A 23,395-nucleotide genomic window follows, 5' to 3' on the forward strand; every position below is an offset into this window, starting at 1 on the left:
TGGCCATGATAAATTGCCCTGTATGTCTCTGTGTTGTGCAGTGATGGCCTTGTGTCCTGTCCTGGGTGTATTCCTGCCTTGCTCCCTATGCCTGCAGGGTCAGCAGTTTAAAAAACAGATGGATAAAACATCAGTGAAGGTGTAACTTTACTATCTTAACTTCAAACAACAACATCAAAACACAACTCTCTGGCTCAATGAAAACAGGACCTGTGGTTTGCAATGGTTTACAGTTTATTTATCAGTTTAGCAGAGGTCAGGTGTGAACATAGCTGTTCAATGTGCAGGAAACATTCACAGATCCACCTGTCAATATGCTGTACAGTCTCAATAACAGCAACACCATTGTGCTGACAAAATGCATTTTTATTAAAGCTGACCGTTGGCTAAATCTATTAGATATAATTTTTCTTCTGTCTAAATCTCTACTTTCTATTATTAGTTTTTCCCACTTCCTTCTTGTTCTCATCAATCTCTCTGTCTCTTTCTTATTGTCCCTTCCTATGTCTCTCCTCTCCTGTCCTAGCTGTCCTGTCTCTTTTGTCATTGCTTTCCAGGCTGTTTCTGTCATTGTTTCCTGTCTTTTCTTTGTCTCTCTGTCTCTGTGTTGGTCAGTGTTGTTTCTCTGTCTCTGCTGGTCTCTCTGTTCTTGTCTCTCTGTCTCTGCTGGTCTCTCTGTCCTTGTCTTAATTACCCTTCTATTCTTTTTCTACATATTGCTACTTATTTCTCATGTCTTTGTCTCATTTTATTCGTATTTGTCTTATTGGTCCTTGTTACTCTTATTGCCCCGGTTATTCTTCTTTCCCTTGGTCTCCAGTCTTCCTTGTCGTCTCTGTTGCTCTTGGTCCCTTTTTTTGCCCCCCCTGGTCTGGGCTAAGGAGCAGGCCATCGTACTGGCCCTGGCAGTGGGTGTCCTTGCAGGCGCACTCCTCGATGTAGATGTAGGTGTACGGGGCGGAAGAGCCGTTGGCGCACTGCAGGGTGACGTTCCTTTGGCTGGTCCGGGTCTCCTGGCAGCAGCTGCACTTGTGCTCCATGGAGCTGGCCTCAGAGGAGTACCTGAGGGGCAGCAAATGGGTCAAGGGTCAGGGCTGTGTTTGTGTGTGTCTCTGTGTGAGACTGCGTGTGAGTGTGTGTGTGTGTGTGTGTGTGAGTCAGGTGTCTATGTGTGTGTGTGTCTCTGTGTGTGTGTGTGTGTTGTGGCCACCCCACATAAAGTGGAGAAATAAACTCTTCATCTGCAGACCCATCAAGGCTGCAGTAGCCTGGCCAGGTTAAAATGTTCATAACTTACAGGAAGGTTTTGTTTAATGCACTAATAGGGCACGTTTACACCCACACTCTAACTGCTCTTAGCTGTCACACCTCATGACTGCAGCATTGGGACGTGGGCACTTTAAGAGTAGGTTACACCAGGAAGCCCGGCTGGGTTGCCATAGTGATGTTAATTGGGTGTATTTAACTTCCTTCTTCCGGGTGCTCAGGACAGCATTAATGGGAGTTGGGTTTTATGTTCACAGACCTAACGTCGTCGCACTGTCATGTCTCTGTAGTATTCGTTCCTCAGAGGTATATGATTACTCTCTGAGTCTTGAGTGTATTTTTGCTCTATAATCCAGGGCTATTTGACTTTTGCATTGATCATTTTTTTACCATTTTCCTACGTTTCTTTCTAACCGGTTAAAGGAAGGAATCGCATTGCAGTTCAATATGGAATGCCGTTTGAGTCAATATTAATTAAATAAATAAATAAATAAATAAGGCTATGAAATAAATAAATAAATAAATAAATAAATGAGGCAATAAATATAAAAATAAATATAAAAATGAGTCAATAAATATAAAAATAAATATAAAAATGAGTCAATATATAAATAAATAGTATTTTTTTAATTATGTTTTTCATAATGGCACATTTCAGAATTTCATGGCACTATTTCATAATGACACATTTCAGTATTTCATGGCAGTATTTCAAAATGGCACATTTCCATTTGGTATATTCAAATGAATGGGCGTGGTTTCTCTCAGATTCAGACCAAAGCAGCAGCACATCGAGTCTGTATCGCTGCTGTGTGGACAATACGGAGGACAGCGGAGGCTCGACAATTAATCCCTATTGTAACCAAGGTGAATTGTGCGTAATGTTAAATGCGGTGAATGTGGGAATAGCTTAATGTGGTTTACTCTACTAACCATTGGATCCTAACTTTTCTTATGACAAGACCCACACCTACCAGTCCTGTACAAAAGAGCAGGCACTTAACTGAACATAATCAATATCAAATGCACGTCAAATACGCAGTACGATGTGCGCAGGACCTCACAGCACCTCGCAAAATCTGGTTTAATTTTCAAACATATCAGCAGTTCATACCCAAGCTTTATATTTGATATAACTTCGCAATACCATTCACATCACCTGTGGTGTTTTTTTCTGACATCTGCAATATCAAAATCTGGTCAAACATTGATGAAAGGGCTACGAGTAAAATTGCTTAACGTGTTTCAGTTCATAAGCTACATGAAAGTGGCTTTAGAATTTTCTCTCACACAGTTATGTACTTTTTTGTTTTTTGTATTTCAAATCATTTGAAAATGTAAATGTATTTAATTGATAAAAGTACCAAAATAAACTATAAAATGACTGGCTGCTCTCTCTCACAGCGCAGCTCCCGCCCAGCTGAGGTTGCGGGGCTACATACTGGTGAGAGCGTTAACTAGGGCGATGTCCTCCAAATGTGTAGATATGTCAGTTTTTATGGAAAGAGATACCGATTTTTACAAACCATATCTGTTGTGTCAATGCATTTTAAAAACAATTTGTCTAAGCCATCGGTACATATTTCCAATGTGTTAGCCATGCGTATACTGCTACATTTAGTATACATTTAGTATACATTTAGTATACATTTATGTGAATAACAGTTTCATACAAAACATATCATCTGCAGGGAAATGGGCAGAAAGATTTTTTACTTAAAAAGCCTTTAAGTTAATGATATTTGAAACTCGTGTCTGATGTTTAAATTTGGATGTGTGCAGGCCGACTTTATTTTTTCAGTATTCAAAGGTATATTCTTAAAAGTAATCTTTGGAAATGTATAATGTGCCTGCAATAAACTAATGTAACATTGTTGTTTTGCTGCTGTACAATTAAGATGATCCATATTGAATATACCAAATGGGAATGTGCCATTATGAAATACTACCATGAAATACTGAAATGTGTCATTATGAAATAGTGCCATGAAATTATGAAATGTGGCATTATGAAAAACATAATTAAAAAAATACTATTTATTTATATATTGACTCATTTATATATTTATTTTTATATTTATATATTTATTGCCTCATTTATTTATTTATTTATTTATTTATTTCATAGCCATATTTATTTATTTATTTATTTATTTATTTCATATTGACTCAAATGGCATTCCATAGTTCAAAGCCTGGATTCACCACACAGGACATCTCTCATCGCAGCGCGCATCAAGCCGGTGAGATCCTTCCTTTTTCTCTTGCTTGACATATACACGTTATTGGATTATTCGGGACATTGCGTGGACTATTTTTGATTACATGCCATTGGATTATGCGGGGATAGGAGTGCATTTGCAACTATAATAGCATTCGCGCTGCCACGGGGTGTGGATTCCCCTGCCGATCCTATTTTGTGAAGACCTTTTTTGTTTTCTTCAGGATAATTTATTCCTTTAAAGTTTATTTCATACTCTATTTTTGTGTCTGTCTTTATTATCTTTATCACTTATCACATTGCTTATGTTTTGTCTTACCTGATATATTTATACACAATAGTCATTGTTCCTCTTTCTGTTAGATACATTATATTGCAGACTTAAATTCCCCTGTGAAAGTTAAATCATAATAAATGATTTTGGTAACCCTACATCTGGCAGTTATCTTGATTAACCCTGTTTTTCTAGGCTTAATAATCCTTATTACTATTTTATATATATACATGAAAAAGGATTGCCTTTGTGTTCTAGAAAACTGTTACAATGTGTTTGTCAGTGTTGCAGGGCTTTGCTCACAGGGTGTAGGTGCTGCAGGCCCCCAGGCAGGAGGACACCTCCACAGGGCTCAGGGACACACAACCCTCATGGCTGATGGTGGTGGGCTTCTTCTGCACCCGGCAGCTCTCGGGCTTCTCATCACCTGCGGAAACGGACAGGAGACACACAGCTGTATCACTGGAAACAGGGAGACACTGTATTTGGGAGGGGGTGCGGCACTGCTGCTGACCCTGTGTCTCACTCGAACGTGTGTTTGTTTGTTCATTTGCATGTAACTCCTTCTTAATTTCCATTTAAGGATCATTAAGTTATGGATGTCTTTTTGCATGGTAATGGCTTTGCTCCAGGAATGTTTTGGATGGAGTGATGAACAAGCTACTCTCACCTATACACGAGAGCACCTGCTGTCCCTCTGGATCTACACTGCTGACATTTTGGATACTAATCTGCCTGAGGCCTGCCTGAAAATAAGTAAAAAGACCACCCGATCCAAAGTAAGATGTAGGACTAAGAGGAAGAGTCGTGGTTCGAGGGGTGGTGTGAGAGAAATGTCCTTACGTGAACAACTGTGTATCCCGCATATCAAGATATTAACTGTGTCATTTAGACCATTTTACAAAAAAGTATTATTCTATTCTATTCTATTTCCTGTGTGTCTTGTGCTGCTGCTGCGGGTCAGTCTGAGCACAGCTGTGAAGCTCAGGCCCGCAGCCCATATTTGCTCCAGCTTGAAAAATCATGATTATTTATGAAATTACATAATCAGACCCATTTTGTTTTGCTTCCCAGGTGTGAAAGAGATGATGGTTCAGCAGATGGCCTCCAGGAGAACTCTTGAGCTCTCTGTGTAGTGTGCCCTGTTCACACTGTGGTACTTACAGGTCTGACAGCAGCCATCATCGGAGTAGCGGATAGTGCCCTGAAAGAGAAGGTCAGAGGTCAGAGCTGAGAATGGGGCCATGCGGAGTCTTCCCCCTGCAACTAATGCTGTAGAAATTAGCATATAGACTTCCCTGTGTAAATGCACCTTGTGTACCAGTCTTGGACTCAAGGTTCACTACATCTGCCTGGCCATGGTGTGAGGATATTGAGTTACTGGTGTGTTTACTGACCATTAGGAGTCTGTGCTCTCCAGTGTCATACAGAGTCCCTGTCTTTATACATGGCCACCCTCCAACATCATTCCAATTCAACAACATCAAACGCAGAGAAGTGAGTCAAAGACACATCATCCCAAACTAGTGACCCACGCTCTGCCCACACACTCACAGGGACACAGGCCTCGGGGCGGAACTCCAGGCAGGCCTTCTTGGTGCTGATTGGCACATACTGCCCGTCAATCATGAAGCACTGGTAGTGCATGCAGTTGTCTCCGGGGAAGGTGACATTCTCTCCAGACTTGGGGGGAGAGGAGGGAGTTTATTATTATTATGTGTGGATCTCTGATCAAAATGTAGTTGATGTAAAACATCCAGTAAGATACACTATGCAAACACACCGAGACCACAGCCGTCACACACAGTACTGTCACTCACCATCAGCTCATACAGAGGGGTCTCCTTTTCTGTGGGAGTGATGTTGACATTGTTACCACTGTTGCCATTGGGAATGGTGTTGCCATTGTTACCATTGTTTCCATTGTTGCCATTGGAAGTGGTGTTGCCATTGTTACTATTGTTTCCATTGTTTCCATTGGGAGTGGTGTTGCCATTATTGCCATTGGGAGTGGTGTTTCCATTGTTGCCATTGGGAGTGGTGTTGCCATTGTTGCTAGTGGGATTGCCAGTGGGGTCCTTGGTGTTTGGCATGGGGAAGACACAGGCCACCTGAGCACACTTTCCACAGCATTGGCCAGGGACCTCCCGGTATCTGAATCCCTGTGTTTTAAAAGAAATAAACACATGATTTCTGGGTGTTAGTGAGAGAAGAAAGCCTCTGCCTGTGACCATGAGCCTGGACTGGGCACAGACAGAAGAATGGGTGTTCTGAGTGCTGAAGACATGCATTACCTTGACACCAAAAATAAGCTCTTTCTGGATTCTGTCTGCTCCCCGGTTAGAAGAACAATGAATGAACGGCTTCACCGGCTCAGTGACAATGAACAGTTTATGGTTACTGACTTCACTTTGGTTACTCTGTAGTAAAGCTTAAAATGTGTTGCTAGATGACACAGCTTGTCCATTAACCAGGAACCTATTCTACCATATAGCACGGTGGGAAACAGAGCAGCGTGCGGGAAGCTGGGGAAGCATACCGCAGGACAGTGCTCGTCACACGTCTGTGTCTTGCACTCCATCCTGTGCAGCTGTATCTTGGAGTCCATCTCAAAGCCGCATTTACACTCGTCACACAGGGACACGGGCACGATCACTCCGGGCTGGGTGGCAGAGAAAGGGAGAGAGATGAGCTTCTGCATGAAAGTCACTGTGCAGTGTTTAAGAATGCAGTCCCCCCGGATCCCCAGAGTCCCCCCTCTCAGAATCAGCTCATTACCTGGTACTCGGTGCCGTTCAGGACACACACCTTCTTGGGCACTGCGGATGGAAACAGACACCTTTAACAACTCTGAGAGACAAACGCCCTTCTTGTAAGAATATGCTGAGTCGGACTATATGTTTATTTTATGAATGTGCTGAATGCATCTGTGTGGGGATGTGGACGTGTACTGGCAGGATGCAAAGGAGACCCTGTCTGTAGCAGGTACCAGCAGCACATCCTGGTGTTTGGATGCTAAGATCCTGTTCCTCACTGTGTCAGCCTATCAACATTTACTGGACATCCCTCCCCAGACCTCAACTGTTGTTACCAGAGGTCTGACAGACAGAAGGGTGGGGCCAGGGGGGCGGGGCTCACCACACTGGTAGATGGGGCAGCAGCTGTTCTCTGAGCTCATGGCTACTGGTTGGAACCCGGCCTCACAGCTTTCCTCTGGCCTGGTGCAGCGGCTCCGGTCACACTCTGCAGAGACACACACAGCTCAGAGTCTGAAACAACTTACTGCCGCCCTGCTGAAAGGTTACACTGACTGAAGCGACCACAGGAGGAGAACAACAGATATTCAAGTATAGTGGCAGAGCCAGCAGGAGCATTCCTGTGTGGAGTTTTGCTTTTTTGCTGCTCTCTTGCACTGTGTGTTTGCAGCATTTTCTTGTGGTTTAATGTCTCATTTCTGCAGCCTTGTGTCCCTGAACCCATGTCACAGTTGGTCATGCTGGATGAAGGTTTATTAGAGGAATTAATCTGTACAGATCTGGAGGACTGACTGGAGCACATCTCCTCTGTGTTTGTTCTTATTTTGCCCTGCCTGTCTCACTGCACCCCCTGTCTCTGTCTCTCTCTGTGACTCTCACTGCATCCCCTGCCTGTCTGGTCTCTCACCGCACTTGGTGATGTTGCAGCAGGTGTTGCCATCCATGGGCATGGTGACCAGGACCTGGCCCTCCTTGTTGCAGGGCAGCATGGGTGGGAGGGGGCAGGCATGGGGGCGGCACTGCACGCTCATGGTGACGTTGTCACACACACAGTCGTGGCAGTTACTCTGCCAGGTCTGTCCCAGCTGGGTGAGGGGAGGGGCAGAGATAGAACAGCTTTACACATCATTCAACATCAACAAGAGAACATGGAGAACAACAACATGGAGGACATGGGGGCACATCTGCAGTGTTTTCTTGTTCCTCTCCTTGCCTAGGTCTGTGTAGATCCATCAGCCAGTGCTGAAGCCAATGCAGGACCCAGGTTTAACTGCCCTGGAGTCTCAGCTGCAGCACATCTGTCAGGATGCACAGAAACACATGCCTCTGCTTACACTGCGAGCTGCAGTGCCACAGAAATGTAACTGCTGTGAGCACTAATTAAACAGTCTTGTGTGGAGTGGACAATTGTTTTGGTTGAAACAGTGTATTTCAAACTAAAGGAGTTATCCTTTAGGGATGAGTCTGAGCCTCCTTTCACCCTCATGCATTCCCCTCCATTCCCTGACACACGATTAGTGAAAAGAGCTGCTTTACCTCCTTGGGAATGCCGTCTGGGCCGGTGCAGGCTGAAAGCAAACAATCAAGACCGTTACTGAACCTGACATGCAGCTGAGAACATGTCCTTATTGACGGTGACTGGTTCTTAACGTTGACCATAAGATACCAGCTTGCACTGACATGGGAAGAGACAACAACTTGCAAGCAATCCTGCCAATGCCCAGAGCAGAAGAAAACCATAAGACAATTAATCATCATAGATAAACTTGAGGGACAGCTCACAGAAACACAACAATCAGTACAGCTGGCAAATACTTTGTAAGAAACTGAACTGGGAGCATAAGGAGATGTAATAATTGAGAGAAAGTCATTCAGAAAAGCTGAGCTTTTCTGTATCCGTGAGTTTAAAAAAACTTGGAAATTTGTTGAGGAAGTCATGCCGATGAAGCGAGAGAAGAGCAGTGCAAGAAAGTGAGCAGGCGGCAGCCTCACCACAGGAGGCAACACAGACGTCCATATTGGGGTTGAATAGCGTGGTCCCGTTGGGACAGAAGCAGCCCTCCGTCAGCTGGGACTCGGCCTCATCATCAGCGCTGAATTCCTCATTATGCCTTTACAACAACAAGTAATAATGAGAACAACAACGATAATCACATCTTATATTGGCCATTTTGCTTCTATAATATTCCTAGAGAGGAAGAACCCATCTGTATGCAGTCTTCAGTACAGAGTGAAAACCCAGAGAAACACAAGTATCTGAATCAGAGCAACAGAGCTTGAGTGACAGGGACTCGGAGACAGAGAGTTTGAGTGATAGGGACTCAGAGACAGACAGCCAGAGACACTGAGAGGCGGAGTCATGCAGATATTCTGTACCTGTGATTGCAGGTGAGCTCCACCTCGGGCGCACAGGCTCTGTACTCCTTAGAGGCTGGACAAGGGAACACTGCAGGGAGACAGGTCAGCAGGATCAGAGAGGGAGACGGGGCAGCAGGATCAGAGAGAGATACAGGGATGCAGCACTGACTTCCCAGTGTGTGTAACTCACAGCATTTCCCCTGTGTGCTGTTCCTCCAGTCCACACAGACTCCCTGCGCAGCACACAGGCCGGCGTAACTCTGCAGATCACTGCACACGGCATCCACCTCGCTCAGCTCACAGGTGTCCAGCACACAGGACGTGTAGAAGGGCTCTGGAGGGACCAGCGAGTGGCAGGCCTGGAATAGTCTGACAGACAGGAGAGCAGCCTGTTAGTGAACTTAAAGAAAATAGATAGGTTATTTCCCACCCATCTCTCATGAATAAGACAGGCACAACATAGAAACAGGAGCTGAGGTCGATCAGTGGACGTGCTCTTGTTGATCCTGGATAGAACCCGCTCCCTCCACCTCAGCGGAATAAAGGATGTCCCAGGAGGGTGAAAACGAGACCCTTACTTGCTCTTGAGGAGCTCGCACAGGGGGGCCTCGCATGAGGGCCGGGGGTTGGACACAGCGGTCGTTGGAGTTGTTGGTGTTGCTGTGGACTGTGCAGTGCTGGGAGTGCCAGTCATGGGTGAGGGAGCTGGCATGGTGGTTGTTGGTGCCCTGGTGGTGGGAGCAGTGTTGTCACAGGCCGATCTGTTCTGTCCAGGCACCAGCCACTCCTTCACCATCTCGGGGCAGGAAGCGGCCGTGACGCCACTGGGCTGCCGGCAGTCCTCCTGCCTGTTGTTAGTGCAGGTGCCTGTCAGGGAAGTCAATGCACACTGGTGTTCAGAAGGAAGTGAAGGTGAGGTCATATGTACAGGACTTGTGTAACACAGAGTTAGAGTATTGCCTACCACTTACTGCTACCCCATCTTTCCCCACAGCTGTGTGGATTTGTTTATCACAACCCATGGGAAGCCATTCTGTGTGAACTGTTAACGTCACTCACTTTTCCTGACTCAAGCTGTGTCTGTGATCTCACTGTATTATCAAACCCCACTGAAATACTACTAGTCAAGTAATAATGCGTGCCATTGAGGCTGCATTAGAAAGCGAAGGAATGCCAGTTCAATTTTTTGTTTTGCTGTATCGTTTTCTGACTCTGGTGCTGAGAGGAAGAACGCTTTCTACATGACATCAGCTCCCAAGGCAAGAGCAGGCTCTTACCACAGAGTCCCTCCGTGTTGTGGGAGAACAGTCTGGATGACACAGTGACTGTGGAGACCATGCCTGCGTACACCACTAGCACATTGAAATCCATGATCTGCACTTGGATGCTGATGCCTGTGGAGAAGATCTTGAAGCCGTTTTTGTATAGGTTGGGGAAGACTTGTTTACCGTTGAAGATCACCTGCAGGGACCCACAGAGCACAGCAAGAGGTGTTAGGGCTGGAAACAGACAGGAAATGCACACACAAAATACAGGAAGTCACAGGAGGCTCAGAAGCCACCTCCAGCAAGTGGTAACATTATAGAAAGCCACCATAGTATCTCTAGCTTTTGTGACCATCTGCAACACCAGAAAAGTTTGGGGAGATTTCAACATTGGGTGGTCACCATATTCTTCCTGTTCATCTGGGTGAGCCGGACTTCGCTGCCCCTGTAGAAGATGCGCAGGGTGCGGGAGCAGAGCCCGCTCTGCTGGCCGTAGCAGTCATTGTCGTCCACGTAGATGTGGAAGTTGTCGTACTTGGGGCTGATCTGTTGCACCAGCACGTGACTGCACTGGCTGCTGTAGGGGTAGTATGTCCCGTCGAACGTCATGTGGTGCTGGTAACCCCAGCTGGCACAGACACCTACGACACAAGGGACAGGAGCACTCAGTCTACACAGCTAAAGACTCAGCGTCTGGAGAAAACTCAGAGTTTTAATGCAGCTTTCAAACCAGGACTCTGGAGGTACATTCCTAAAATATAAGATCGAGCCTTTGTCACTTTTGGATTTGGACCCCAAAGATTTTAGACAAGAGCTGGATGAATAATTTGCTGTCAGGTTTTTAATTAATAAGTCATGAATTAATGAAAGATGAGCTTATTGTTGCTGAACCGAGTGAAAACACAAAACCAAAAACAGGTGATCCAGATCCACATACTCAACTGCCTGCAGCATTTTATGTATCTCTTAGTGGGTTTAATGGTTCATTATCCCTCTAAGACTCACACTCGCACTCATACTGGAAGCAGCAGCCGTCCTGGTCGTACACCTTGAGAGCAGGCCGGCCGCTGGCGCAGGTCAGTTTTCTCACTGGGCTGCATTGAACGGGCTTCAGCGAGATCTGGTTGTTGCCTTGGCAGGTGGCATGGGTGCACCTGTCGATCTGCCACGTCTCGTTCAGCTGGGGGGGGGCACAGTGGGGTTGGGTTTATTGGTCAAGTGATCTTGCCGTTAAAAAACAAGATTACACAGAAGGGGAAGATGAACAGAAGGGTCTATTAATCTGGACCAGAAGTTCTCCATCCAGGGGGGCCTGTGTCTGCTGGTCTTCGTTCCAACCTGAGCTCAATCTTGAATCCTTAATTGTCTTATGACCACTTTTTCAATTGTTTTCAGCTTTTTAACAAGTAAAAATAATTCACTCACTGTTCACTTAAGTGGCTGAAAACTGGGTTGAAATGAAAACCAGCAGATACAGAGGTCCCCTGAGACCAGGTTGGAGAGCCGCTGATCAAGAATGATGAGCTCTGTGTAGGTCAGCAAGCACCTTACTGGAAAGGCTGGGTGAATTTTTGCGGTGTTGCCAGACCCTCACCAGTCTGCCGGTTCAGGCCTTACCTTTCGGGGAGGTGTCAGGGCAGCACACTCAGGAGCAGGGTTGGTGGGCACTCCAGGGCTGGTGGTCTCTGGGGTTCCTCTAGTCGAGGGGGCAGCTGTCGTTCCAGGTGTGGTTGTTTTTGCAGGGGTTGTCGGGGCAGTGGTGGTGGAGTGGCATTCTGTCACATGTCTATCAACCCCACAGGTGGCATTACAGAAGGCAGTGTAACACCACCCTGCACTGTCCGTTGTGTTGTATATGAAGCTGCCTGAGGGATAATAATAGATTGATCTCATCATGAAAATGTACTGGAAATGTTCTATAGGAATGGATTAGAATCTTGGCAGAGGAAATTACTATTTGTATGTGTTTAATAAGGGATGTCCCTTATATCCCTATATGCATGAAGAAAGTGGGATTAAGACCACCACCCAGAACTATAACTGATCTGCTGAAGCTAGACAGTGATTACAGGGGTGGCTGTTGAGAACAATAAGAATGTTTTTTACCACATGGCTGTGATACCGGACAGTCACACATCTGAATGGAAGTTATGGACAACTAAATGTGGAAAAAAAGATTACCTAGATGATGACCTTACCAGGGCTGATCTTCTTCCCTTGAAAGATGCAGACACATGGTGTGCTGGGAGAGCTCTCCCTGGGGCTGGTTACCATAGGAGTGGTGTTCCCTGTAGTGACAGGAGCTTCTGTCGATGGCTGTCCAGGTGAAGTCTCTCCTGTCGTAGTCCTTGCAGGTGTGGTTCGTCCAGATATTGATTGGCCTGGAGATGTGGTCTGGTGTGGGGTGGTTGATGTGTGTGGGGTGGTAGATGTGTGTGGGGTAGTAGATACATATGGGGTGGTAGATATGTATGGAGATGTAGAATCATGTGGGGTGGTAGATGTGTGTGGGATGGTAGATGTGTGTGGGGTGGTAGATTCATGTGGGGTGGTAGATATGTGTGGGGTGGTAGATTCATGTGGGGTAGTAGATGTGTGTGGGGTGGTAGATGTGTGTGGGGTAGTAGATGTGTGTGGGGTGGTAGATTCATGAGAGGTGGTAGATTCATGTGGGGTGGTAGACGTGTGTGGGGTGGTAGATGTGTGTGGGGTCGTAGATATGTATGAGGTGGTAGATCCGTGTGGGGTGGTAGATGTGTGTGGGGTAGTAGATGTGTGTGGGGTAGTAGATGTGTGAGGGGTGGTAGATTCATGTGGGGTGGTAGATGCTTGTGGGGTGGTATATGTGTGAGGGGTGGTAGATGTGTGTGGGATGGTAGATGTGTGAGGGGTGGTAGATTCATGAGAGGTGGTAGATGTGTGTTGGGTGCTAGATATGTATGTGGTGGTAGATCCATGTGGGGTGGTAGATGTGTGTGGGGTGGTAGATGTGTGTGGGGTGGTAGATGTGTGTGTGGTATTAGATGTGTGGGGGGTAGTAAATGTGTGTGGGGTGGTAGATTCATGAGAGGTGGTAGATGTGTGTAGGGTGGTATATGTGTGAGGGGTGGTAGATGTGTGTGGGGTGGTAGATTCATGAGAAGTGGTAGATTCATGTGGGGTAGTAGATGTGTGTGGGGTGGTAGATGTGTCTGGGGTGGTAGGTTCGTGTCGGGTGGTAGATGTGTGTGGGGTGGTAGATGTGTATGGGGTGGTAGATTCATGAGAGGTGGTAGTTACTTGTGGGGTGGTAGATACGTATGGGGTGGTAGATTCATGTGGGGTGGTAGATATGTATGGGGATGTAGAATCATGTGGGGTGGTAGATGTGTGTGGGATGGTAGATGTGTGTGGGGTGGTAGATTCATGTGGGGTGGTAGATATGTGTGGGGTGGTAGATTCATGTATGGTAGTAGATGTGTGTGGGGTGGTAAATGTGTGTGGGGTGGTAGATGTGTGTGGGGTAGTAGATACATATGGGGTGGTAGATTCATGTGGGGTGGTAGATGTGTGTGGGGTCGTAGATATGTATGAGGTGGTAGATCCGTGTGGGGTGGTAGATGTGTGTGGGGTAGTAGATGTGTGAGGGGTGGTAGATGTTTGAGGGGTGGTAGATATGTGTGGGGTGGTAGATTCATGAGAGGTGGTAGATGTGTGTAGGGTGGTAGATGTGTGTAGGGTGGTAGATTTGTGAGGGGTGGTAGATATGTGTGGGGTGGTAGATTCATGAGAGGTGGTAGATCCATGTGGGGTGGTAGATGTGTGTGGGGTATTAGATGTGTGGGGGGTAGTAGATGTGTGTGGGGTGGTAGATTCATGAGAGGTGGTAGATGTGTGTAGGGTGGTATATGTGTGAGGGGTGGTAGATGTGTGTAGGGTGGTAGATACATGAGAAGTGGTAGATTCATGTGGGGTAGTAGATGTGTGGGGGGTGGTAGATTCATGAGAAGTGGTAGATTCATGTGGGGTAGTAGATGTGTGGGGGGTAGTAGATGTGTGTGGGGTGGTAGATGTGTCTGGGGTGGTAGGTTCGTGTCGGGTGGTAGATGTGTGGGGGGTGGTAGATGTGTGTGGGGTGGTAGATTCATGAGAGGTGGTAGTTACTTGTGGGGTGGTAGATTCATGTGGGGTGGTAGATGTGTATGGGGTGGTAGATTCATTTTGGGTGGTAGTTACTTGTGGGGTGCTAGATATGTGTGGGGTGGTAGATTCATGTGGGGTGGTAGATGTGTGGGGGGTGGTAGATGTGTCTGGGGTGGTAGATTCGTGTGGGGTGGTAGATGTGTGTGGGTTGGTAGATATGTATGGGGTGGTAGATTCATGTGGGGTAGTAGATGTGTGAGGGGTGGTAGATATGTGTAGGATGGTAGATTCATGTGGGATGGTAGATACGTATGGGGTGGTAGATGTGTGTGGGGTGGTAGATGTGTGTGGGGTGGTAGACGTGTGTGGTGTGGAAGATTCATGCTGGGTGGTAGTTACTTGAGGGGTGGTAGATAAGAATGGGGTGGTAGATTCATGTGGGGTGGTAGATGTGTATGGGGTGGTAGATTCATGTTGGGTGGTAGATACGTGTGGGGTGCTAGATATGTATGGGGTGCTGGATATGTGTGGGGTGGTAGATTCATGTGGGGTGGTAGATGTGTGTGAGGTGGTAGATGTGTGTGGGGTGGTAGTTACGTGTGGGGTGGTTGTTACGTGTGGGGTGGTAGATGTGTGTGTGGTATTAAATGTGTGGGGGGTAGTAGATGTGTGTGGGGTGGTAGATTCATGTTGGGTGGTAGTTACTTGAGGGGTGGTAGATACGAATGGGGTGGTAGATTCATGTTGGGTGCTAGATACGTGTGGGGTGCTAGATATGTATGGGGTGCTAGATATGTGTGGGGTGGTAGATTCATGTGGGGTGGTAGATGTGTGTGGGGTGGTAGATGTGTGTGGGGTGGTAGTTACGTGTGGGGTGGTTGTTACGTGTGGGGTGGTAGATGTTTGTGGGGTAGTAGATGTGTGTCGGGTGGTAGATTCATGTGGGGTAGTAGATTTGTATGGGGTTGTAGTTACGTGTGGGGTGGTAGATACGTGTGGGGCAGTTGATATGTGTGGGGTGGTAGATGTGTGTGTTGTATTAAATGTGTGGGGGGTAGTAGATGTGTGTGGGGTGGTAGATTCATGAGAAGTGGTAGGTTTGTGTGGGGTTGTAGATGTGTGTGGGGTGGTAGATGTGTGTGGGGTGGTAGATTCATGTTGGGTGGTAGTTACTTGTGGGGTGGTAGATACATGTGGGGTGGTAGATGTGTGTGGGGTGGTAGATATGTATGGGGTGGTAGATTCATGTAAGGTAGTAGATGTGTGTGGGGTGGTAGATTCATGTTGGGTGGTAGATATGTGTGGGGTGGTAGATACGTGTGGGGTGGTAGACGTGTGTAGGGTAGTAGATATGTATGGGGTTGTAGTTACATGTGGGGTGGTAGATGTGTGTGTGGTATTAAATGCGTGGGGGGTAGTAGATGTGTGTGGGGTGGAAGATTCATGAGAGGTGGTAGATGTGTGAGGGGTGGTAGATTCATGAGAAGTGGTAGGTTTGTGTGGGGTTGTAGATGTGTGTGGGGTGGTAGATGTGTGTGGGGTGGTAGATTCATGTTGGGTGGTAGTTACTTGTGGGGTGGTAGATACATGTGGGGTGGTAGATACGTGTGGGTTGGTAAATGTGTGTGGGGTGGTAGATACATGTGGGCTGGTAGATGTGTGTGGGGTGGTTGTTATGTGTGGGGTGTTTGTTACGTGTGGGGTGGTAGATGTGTGTGGGGTGGTAGATGTGTGTGGGGTGGTAGATATGTATGGAGTGGTAGATTCATGTGGGGTGGTTGATGTGTGTGGGGTGGTAGATACATGTGGGGTGGTAGATACGTGTGGGTTGGTAGACGTGTGTGGGGTGGTAGATACATGTGGGCTGGTAGATGTGTGTGGGGTGGTTGTTACGTGTGGGGTGTTTGTTACGTGTGGGGTAGTAGATGTGTGTGGGGTGGTAGATGTGTGTGGGGTGGTAGATATGTATGGGGTGGTAGATTCATGTGGGGTGGTTGATGTGTGTGGGGTGGTTGATGTGTATGGGGTGGTCGATTCATGTGGGGTGGTAGTTACCTGTGGGGTGGTAGTTACGTGTGGGGTGGTAGATGTTTGTGGGGTGGTAGTTGTGTATGGGGTGGTAGATTCATGTTTGGTGGTAGATATGTGTGGGGTGGTAGATACGTGTGGGGTGCTAGATATGTATGGGGTGCTAGATATGTGTGGGGTGGTAGATTCATGTGGGGTGGTAGATGTGTGTGGGGTTGTAGTTACGTGTGGGGTGGTAGTTACGTGTGGGGTGGTTGTTACGTGTGGGGTGGTAGATGTTTGTGGGGTAGTAGATGTGTGTCGGGTGGTAGAAGTGTCTGTGGTGGTAGATTCGTGTGGGGTGGTAGATATGTATGGGGTGGTAGATTCATGTGGGGTAGTAGATGTGTGTGGGGTGGTAGATTCATGTTGGGTGCTAGATATTTGTGGGGTGGTAGATACGTGTGGGGTGGTAGACGTGTGTGGGTTAGTAGATATGTTTGGGGTTGTAGTTACATGTGGGGTGGTAGATGTGTGTGGGGTGGTAGAGGTGTGTGTGGTATTAAATGTGTGGGGGGTAGTAGATGTGTGTGGGGTGGTAGATGTGTGAGGGGTGGTAGATGTGTGTGGGGTGGTAGATGTGTGTGGGGTGGTAGATTCATGTTGGGTGGTAGTTACTTGTGGGGTGGTAGATACGTATGAGGTGGTAGATTCATGTGGGGTGGTAGATGTGTATGGGGTGGTAGATTCATGTTGGGTGGTTGTTACTTGTGGGGTGGTAGATACATGTGGGGTGGTAGATACGTGTGGGTTGGTAGATGTGTGTGGGGTGGTAGATACATGTGGGCTGGTAGATGTGTGTGGGGTGGTTGTTATGTGTGGGGTGTTTGTTACGTGTGGGGTGGTAGATGTGTGTGGGGTGGTAGATGTGTGTGGGGTGGTAGATATGTATGGAGTGGTAGATTCATGTGGGGTGGTTGATGTGTGTGGGGTGGTAGATACATGTGGGGTGGTAGATACGTGTGGGTTGGTAGACGTGTGTGGGGTGGTAGATACATGTGGGCTGGTAGATGTGTGTGGGGTGGTTGTTACGTGTGGGGTGTTTGTTACGTGTGGGGTGGTAGATGTGTGTGGGGTGGTAGATGTGTGTGGGGTGGTAGATATGTATGGGGTGGTAGATTCATGTGGGGTGGTTGATGTGTATGGGGTGGTAGATACGTGTGGGTTGGTAGACGTGTGTGGGGTGGTAGATACATGTGGGCTGGTAGATGTGTGTGGGGTGGTTGTTATGTGTGGGGTGTTTGTTACGTGTGGGGTGGTAGATGTGTGTGGGGAGGTAGATGTGTGTGGGGTGGTAGATATGTATGGAGTGGTAGATTCATGTGGGGTGGTTGATGTGTGTGGGGTGGTTGATGTGTATGGGGTGGTCGATTCATGTGGGGTGGTAGTTACCTGTGGGGTGGTAGTTACGTGTGGGGTGGTAGATGTTTGTGGGGTGGTAGTTGTGTATGGGGTGGTAGATTCATGTTTGGTGGTAGATATGTGTGGGGTGGTAGATACGTGTGGGGTGCTAGATATGTATGGGGTGCTAGATATGTGTGGGGTGGTAGATTCATGTGGGGTGGTAGATGTGTGTGGGGTGGTAGATGTGTGTGGGGTGGTAGTTACGTGTGGGGTGGTAGTTACGTGTGGGGTGGTTGTTACGTGTGGGGTGGTAGATGTGTGTGTGGTATTAAATGTGTGGGGGGTAGTAGATGTGTGTGGGGTGGTAGATTTATGAGAGGTGGTAGATGTGTGAGGGGTGGTAGATGTGTGTAGGATGGTAGATTCATGTGGGATGGTAGATACGTTTGGGGTGGTAGATGTGTGTGGGGTAGTAGATGTGTGTGGGGTGGTAGATGTGTGTGGGGTGGTAGATTCATGTTGGGTGGTAGTTACTTGAGGGGTGGTAGATAAGAATGGGGTGGTAGATTCATGTGGGGTGGTAGATGTGTATGGGGTGGTAGATTCATGTTGGGTGCTAGATACGTGTGGGGTGCTTAATATGTGTGGGGTGGTAGATTCATGTGGGGTGGTAGATGTGTGTGGGGAGGTAGATGTGTGTGGGGTGGTAGTTACGTGTGGGGTGGTTGTTACGTGTGGGGTGGTAGATGTTTGTGGGGTAGTAGATGTGTGTCGGGTGGTAGATTTATGTGGGGTGGTAGACATGTGTGGGGTAGTAGATATGTATGGGGTTGTAGTTACGTGTGGGGTGGTAGATACGTGTGGGGCAGTAGATATGTGTGGGGTGGTAGATGTGTGTGTTGTATTAAATGTGTGGGGGGTAGTAGATGATGTGTGTGGGGTGGTAGATTCATGAGAGGTGGTAGATGTGTGAGGGGTGGTAGATTCATGAGAAGTGGTAGGTTTGTGTGGGGTTGTAGATGTGTGTGGGGTGGTAGATGTGTGTGGGGTGGTAGATTCATGTTGGGTGGTAGAGATGTGTGGGGTGGTAGATAAGTGTGGGGTGGTAGACGTGTGTGGGGTAGTAGATATGTATGGGGTTGTAGTTACATGTGGGGTGGTAGATGTGTGTGGGGTGGTAGATGTGTGTGTGGTATTAAATGTGTGGGGGGTAGTAGATGTGTGTTGGGTGGTAGATGTGTGTGGGGTGGTAGATGTGTGTGGGGTGGTAGATTCATGTTGGGTGGTAGTTACTTGTGGGGTGGTAGATACGTATGGGGTGGTAGATTCATGTGGGGTGGTAGATGTGTGTGGGGTGGTAGATGTGTGTGTGGTATTAAATGTGTGGGGGGTAGTAGATGTGTGTTGGGTGGTAGATGTGTGTGGGGTGGTAGATACGTATGGGGTGGTAGATTCATGTGGGGTGGCAGATTCATGTTGGGTGGTAGATACGTGTGGGGTGCTAGATATGTATGGGGTGCTAGATATGTGTGGGGTGGTTGATTCATGTGGGGTGGTAGATGTGTGTGGGGTGGTAGATGTGTGTGGGGTGGTAGTTACGTGTGGGGTGGTTGTTACGTGTGGGGTGGTTGTTACGTGTGGGGTGGTAGATGTTTGTGGGGTAGTAGATGTGTGTCGGGTGGTAGATTCATGTGGGGTGGTAGACGTGTGTGGGGTAGTAGATATGTATGGGGTTGTAGTTACGTGTGTGGTGGTAGATACGTTTGGTGCAGTAGATATGTATGGGGTTGTAGTTACATGTGGGATGGTAGATGTGTATGGGGTGGTAGATTCATGTGGGGTGGTTGATGTGTGTGGGGTGGTAGATGTGTCTGTGGTGGTAGATTCGTGTGGGGTGGTAGATGTGTGTGGGGTGGTAGATATGTATGGGGTGGTAGATTCATGTGGGGTAGTAGATGTGTGTGGGGTGGTAGATTCATGTTGGGTGGTAGATATGTGTGGGGTGGTAGATACGTGTGGGGTGTTAGACGTGTGTGGGGTAGTAGATATGTATGGGGTTGTAGTTACATGTGGGGTGGTAGATGTGTGTGGGGTGGTAGATGTGTGTGTGGTATTAAATGTGTGTGGGGTGGTAGATGTGTGAGGGGTGGTAGTTGTGTGTGGGGTGGTAGATGTGTGTGGGGTGGTAGATTCATGTTGGGTGGTTGTTACGTGTGTGGTGGTAGATGTGTGTGGGGTGGTAGATATGTATGGGGTGGTAGATTCATGTTGGGTGGTAGATACGTGTCGGGTGCTAGATATGTATGGGGTGCTAGATATGTGTGGGGTGGTTGATTCATGTGGGGTGGTAGATGTGTGTGGGGTGGTAGATGTGTGTGGGGTGGTAGTTACGTGTGGGGTGGTTGTTACGTGTGGGGTGGTTGTTACGTGTGGGGTGGTAGATGTTTGTGGGGTAGTAGATGTGTGTCGGGTGGTAGATTCATGTGGGATGGTAGACGTGTGTGGGGTAGTAGATATGTATGGGGTTGTAGTTACGTGTGGGGTGGTAGATACGTGTGGGGCAGTAGATATGTATGGGGTTGTAGTTACATGTGGGGTGGTAGATGTGTGTGGGGTGGTAGATTTGTCTGGGGTGGAAGATGTGTGTGAGGTGGTAGATGTGTGTGGGGTGGTAGATGTGTCTGGGGTGGAAGATATGTGTGGGGTGGTAGATGTGTGTGGGGTGGTAGATGTGTCTGGGGTGGAAGATGTTTGTGAGGTGGTAGATGTGTGTGGGGTGGTAGATGTGTCTGGGGTGGAAGATGTGTGTGGGGTGGTAGATGTGTGTGGGGTGGTAGATTCATGTGGGGTAGTAGATGTGTGTGGGGTGGTAGATATATGTAGGATGGTAGATTCATGTGGGATGGTAGATGTGTATGGGGTGGTAGATTCATGTGGGGTGGTTGATGTGTGTGGGGTGGTAGATGTGTCTGTGGTGGTAGATTCGTGTGGGGTGGTAGATATGTATGGGGTGGTAGATTCATGTGGGGTAGTAGATGTGTGTGGGGTGGTAGATTCATGTTGGGTGGTAGATATGTGTGGGGTGGTAGATACGTGTGGGGTGTTAGACGTGTGTGGGGTAGTTGATATGTATGGGGTTGTAGTTACATGTGGGGTGGTAGATGTGTGTGGGGTGGTAGATGTGTGTGTGGTATTAAATGTGTGTGGGGTGGTAGATGTGTGAGGGGTGGTAATTGTGTGTGGGGTGGTAGATGTGTGTGGGGTGGTAGATTCATGTTGGGTGGTTGTTACGTGTGTGGTGGTAGATGTGTGTGGGGTGGTAGATTCATGTTGGGTGGTAGATATGTGTGGGGTGGTAGATACGTGTGGGGTGGTAGACGTGTGTGGGGTAGTAGATATGTATGGGGTTGTAGTTACATGTGGGGTGGTAGATGTGTGTGGGGTGGCAGATGTGTGTGTGGTATTAAATGTGTGTGGGGTGGTAGATTCATGTGGGGTGGTTGATGTGTGTGGGGTGGTAGATACATGTGGGGTGGTAGATACGTGTGGGTTGGTTGTTACGTGTGTGGTGGTAGATGTGTGTGGGGTGGTAGATATGTATGGGGTGGTAGATTCATGTGGGGTGGTTGATGTGTGTGGGGTGGTAGATACATGTGGGCTGGTTGTTACGTGTGGGGTGGTTGTTACGTGTGGGGTGGTAGATGTGTGTGGGGTGGTAGATGTGTGTGGGGTGGTAGATATGTATCGGGTGGTAGATTCATGTGGGGTGGTTGATGTGTGTGGGGTGGTTGATGTGTATGGGGTGGTCGATTCATGTGGGGTGGTAGTTACCTGTGGGGTGGTAGTTACGTGTGGGGTGGTAGATGTTTGTGGGGTGGTAGTTACGTGTGGGCTTGTGGTCTTGGGGGTGGTGCTGTCGATGGGTCGTGTCGTTGTGTCCGAGGACTGAGCAGGTGTTGTGGGTGCTGCGGTGTTCTCAGTGGACACAAGCCTCTCGGTGGAGGGGGCGGTTGTGGATCCTGTTCTGACAGCTGGGGTGGATGTGGTGGGGACCAGGGACGTTGTGGCAGACGTGGCTTCTGTTGCCCCTGTAATTGTGCTCAGAGGACGGGAAGATGTTGATTGGTCTGGAGATGTGGTCTTTCCAAGTGATGTCTTTCCTGTTATAGTTTTTGCTGTGCTGGTCTGCACAGGTGTGGTCTGGCCAGATGTTTGACCTGGAGATGTGGTCTGTCTGGGTGATGTCTTTCTTGTTGTTGGAGTTGTTGTTCCATGTGTTGTTGCTGTCTTGGATGTCTTTCCCATTCCGGAGGTCACAGTTGATGTTGTGGATCCCCTTGGGGTGGTGTGGTCCTGAGTACTTTGCTCAGTTGTGTGCTCTGTGCTCCCTGTGGTAGTTTTCCCTGGAGAGGTAGATTGTCCAGATGTTATTCCAGATGTTATACCCCCTGTTACCGAGGTTGTAGGCACTGGTGTGCTCGAGGAGGGCTGAGAGATTGTGGTCTCACACTCATACAAGCTGCAGCACTGCACCCGGATCTTGTAGTCGTAGCACAGCTGCAGAGCTCTGGTTTGGTCCTTGTTCCTGCAGAGCAAGCCGCTGGTGACGCTGCACTCCACGACCTGTCCCACCTCCTCTATCGTCCTATTGGGGAACTTGACCGCCGTGCACTCCACCTTGGACGGCTCAGTGCAGATCTCGCCTCCGCTCTGTCTGATGTCTCCGAAGCTGTCAAAATCCCCCTCCTCTGAGCCGAAGGTGGGCAGGTGGGTGTTGAACCACTCGGACCACTGGCACTGGCGCCTGCAGGTAGTGGGAGAGCTGGTGGACAGGGAGGTGGGGACGCTGCTGGACGTGAAGGCAACCTTGGTTGTCCTGGTGGGCAATGTCCCATGAGGAGTGGTGGTCTCAATGGGGGCCGTCTCGGTGCTGGTCTGTTTGGGTGTGGTTTTGCGGCTGGTATGCCCAGTAGTGGTGGTGGTGTGCTTGGAAGAGCTGGCGGGAGTGGTCTGGATGCCAGTCGTTGTTGTTGTCTTGGTGGGCTTTGTGGTGCGCCATGTGGTGGATGACACGGTGGAGGGTGGGGAGGTGCCCATCTCCAGGGCGGAGGTGGTGGTGCGGCGGCAGGGTTCATGGCTGCAGCACAGGACTCGCACCTTGTAGTCATAGCAGAAGGGGGGGAACTGCTCCGAGTTGTGGCACAGCAACCCCACTGAGGGGTCACACTGCACCACCTGGGCCAGGTCAACGAGGGGCGTGTCGGGATACTGGCTGGCCCGGCATTCGATCTGGCTGGGCGCCTGGCAGACAGAGAAGCCTTTCGCCCGGATGGCTTCAAAAGTCTCAAAGTCTCCATCCTCTGGCACGATGTCTGGCTGGTAGACATCATACCACACCGACCACTCACAGGTTTCCTCGACACACGGGGTGGTGGACTGGGCAGCACTGGTGGTGGACTCTGCTGTTTTAATTAGAAAGCATTAATCAGCTGCATTATACACTGTTTTCAAGAGCTTGTGTTCTAGTCTGGGAACCTGCAGGTCTGGATCTTTCGGGATCCTGTATAAGTCTGAGTGCTGCCTCAGCAGGACCTCTGTGGTGCTGGATTCTTACAGATACCAACACTTAAATGTAACATGTCCCCAAGATGCTATTTCTATTATTTATTCTATTATTTAAGTGGGAGTGCAGGTGACTCGCAGCAGCTCTGAACCCTACCAA

General features: G+C 48.3%; 1 protein-coding gene across 1 annotated transcript; it reads right to left on the reverse strand.

Annotated features, from left to right (window-relative positions):
- Positions 1–216: 216 nt before the first annotated feature.
- Positions 217–23,312, reverse strand: LOC136748922 (mucin-2-like). The gene is made up of 22 exons (XM_066702932.1): positions 23,288–23,312; positions 21,361–23,135; positions 18,298–19,017; positions 12,339–17,898; positions 11,758–12,005; positions 11,146–11,320; positions 10,543–10,781; positions 10,153–10,336; positions 9,454–9,742; positions 9,066–9,244; positions 8,894–8,963; positions 8,510–8,628; positions 8,054–8,085; positions 7,425–7,602; positions 6,900–7,004; positions 6,540–6,580; positions 6,301–6,423; positions 5,582–5,923; positions 5,316–5,444; positions 4,926–4,965; positions 4,065–4,188; positions 217–1,062 (listed from the first exon to the last, which is right to left on the reverse strand). The coding sequence occupies exons 1-22, from the start codon at positions 23,310–23,312 to the stop codon at positions 795–797; spliced, it is 10,965 nt and encodes a 3,654-aa protein (XP_066559029.1). The 3' UTR covers positions 217–794.
- Between the last annotated feature and the right edge of the window lie 83 nt (positions 23,313–23,395).

This window comes from Amia ocellicauda, chromosome 4 (genome assembly GCF_036373705.1).
Source record: "Amia ocellicauda isolate fAmiCal2 chromosome 4, fAmiCal2.hap1, whole genome shotgun sequence".
NCBI lineage: Eukaryota > Metazoa > Chordata > Actinopteri > Amiiformes > Amiidae > Amia > Amia ocellicauda.

Bases quoted from the DNA above. Each gene is read 5' to 3' on its own strand.
- LOC136748922 (XM_066702932.1), bottom strand. From the start codon at position 23,312: ATGTTACATTTAAGTGTTGGTATCT. The intron at 9,245-9,453 runs GTAAGGGTCTCG...CCTGTCTGTCAG, and splicing joins TGCGAGCTCCTCAAGAGCAA to ACTATTCCAGGCCTGCCACT. The intron at 6,424-6,539 runs GTAATGAGCTGA...TCTGCCACCCAG, and splicing joins TGAACGGCACCGAGTACCAG to CCCGGAGTGATCGTGCCCGT.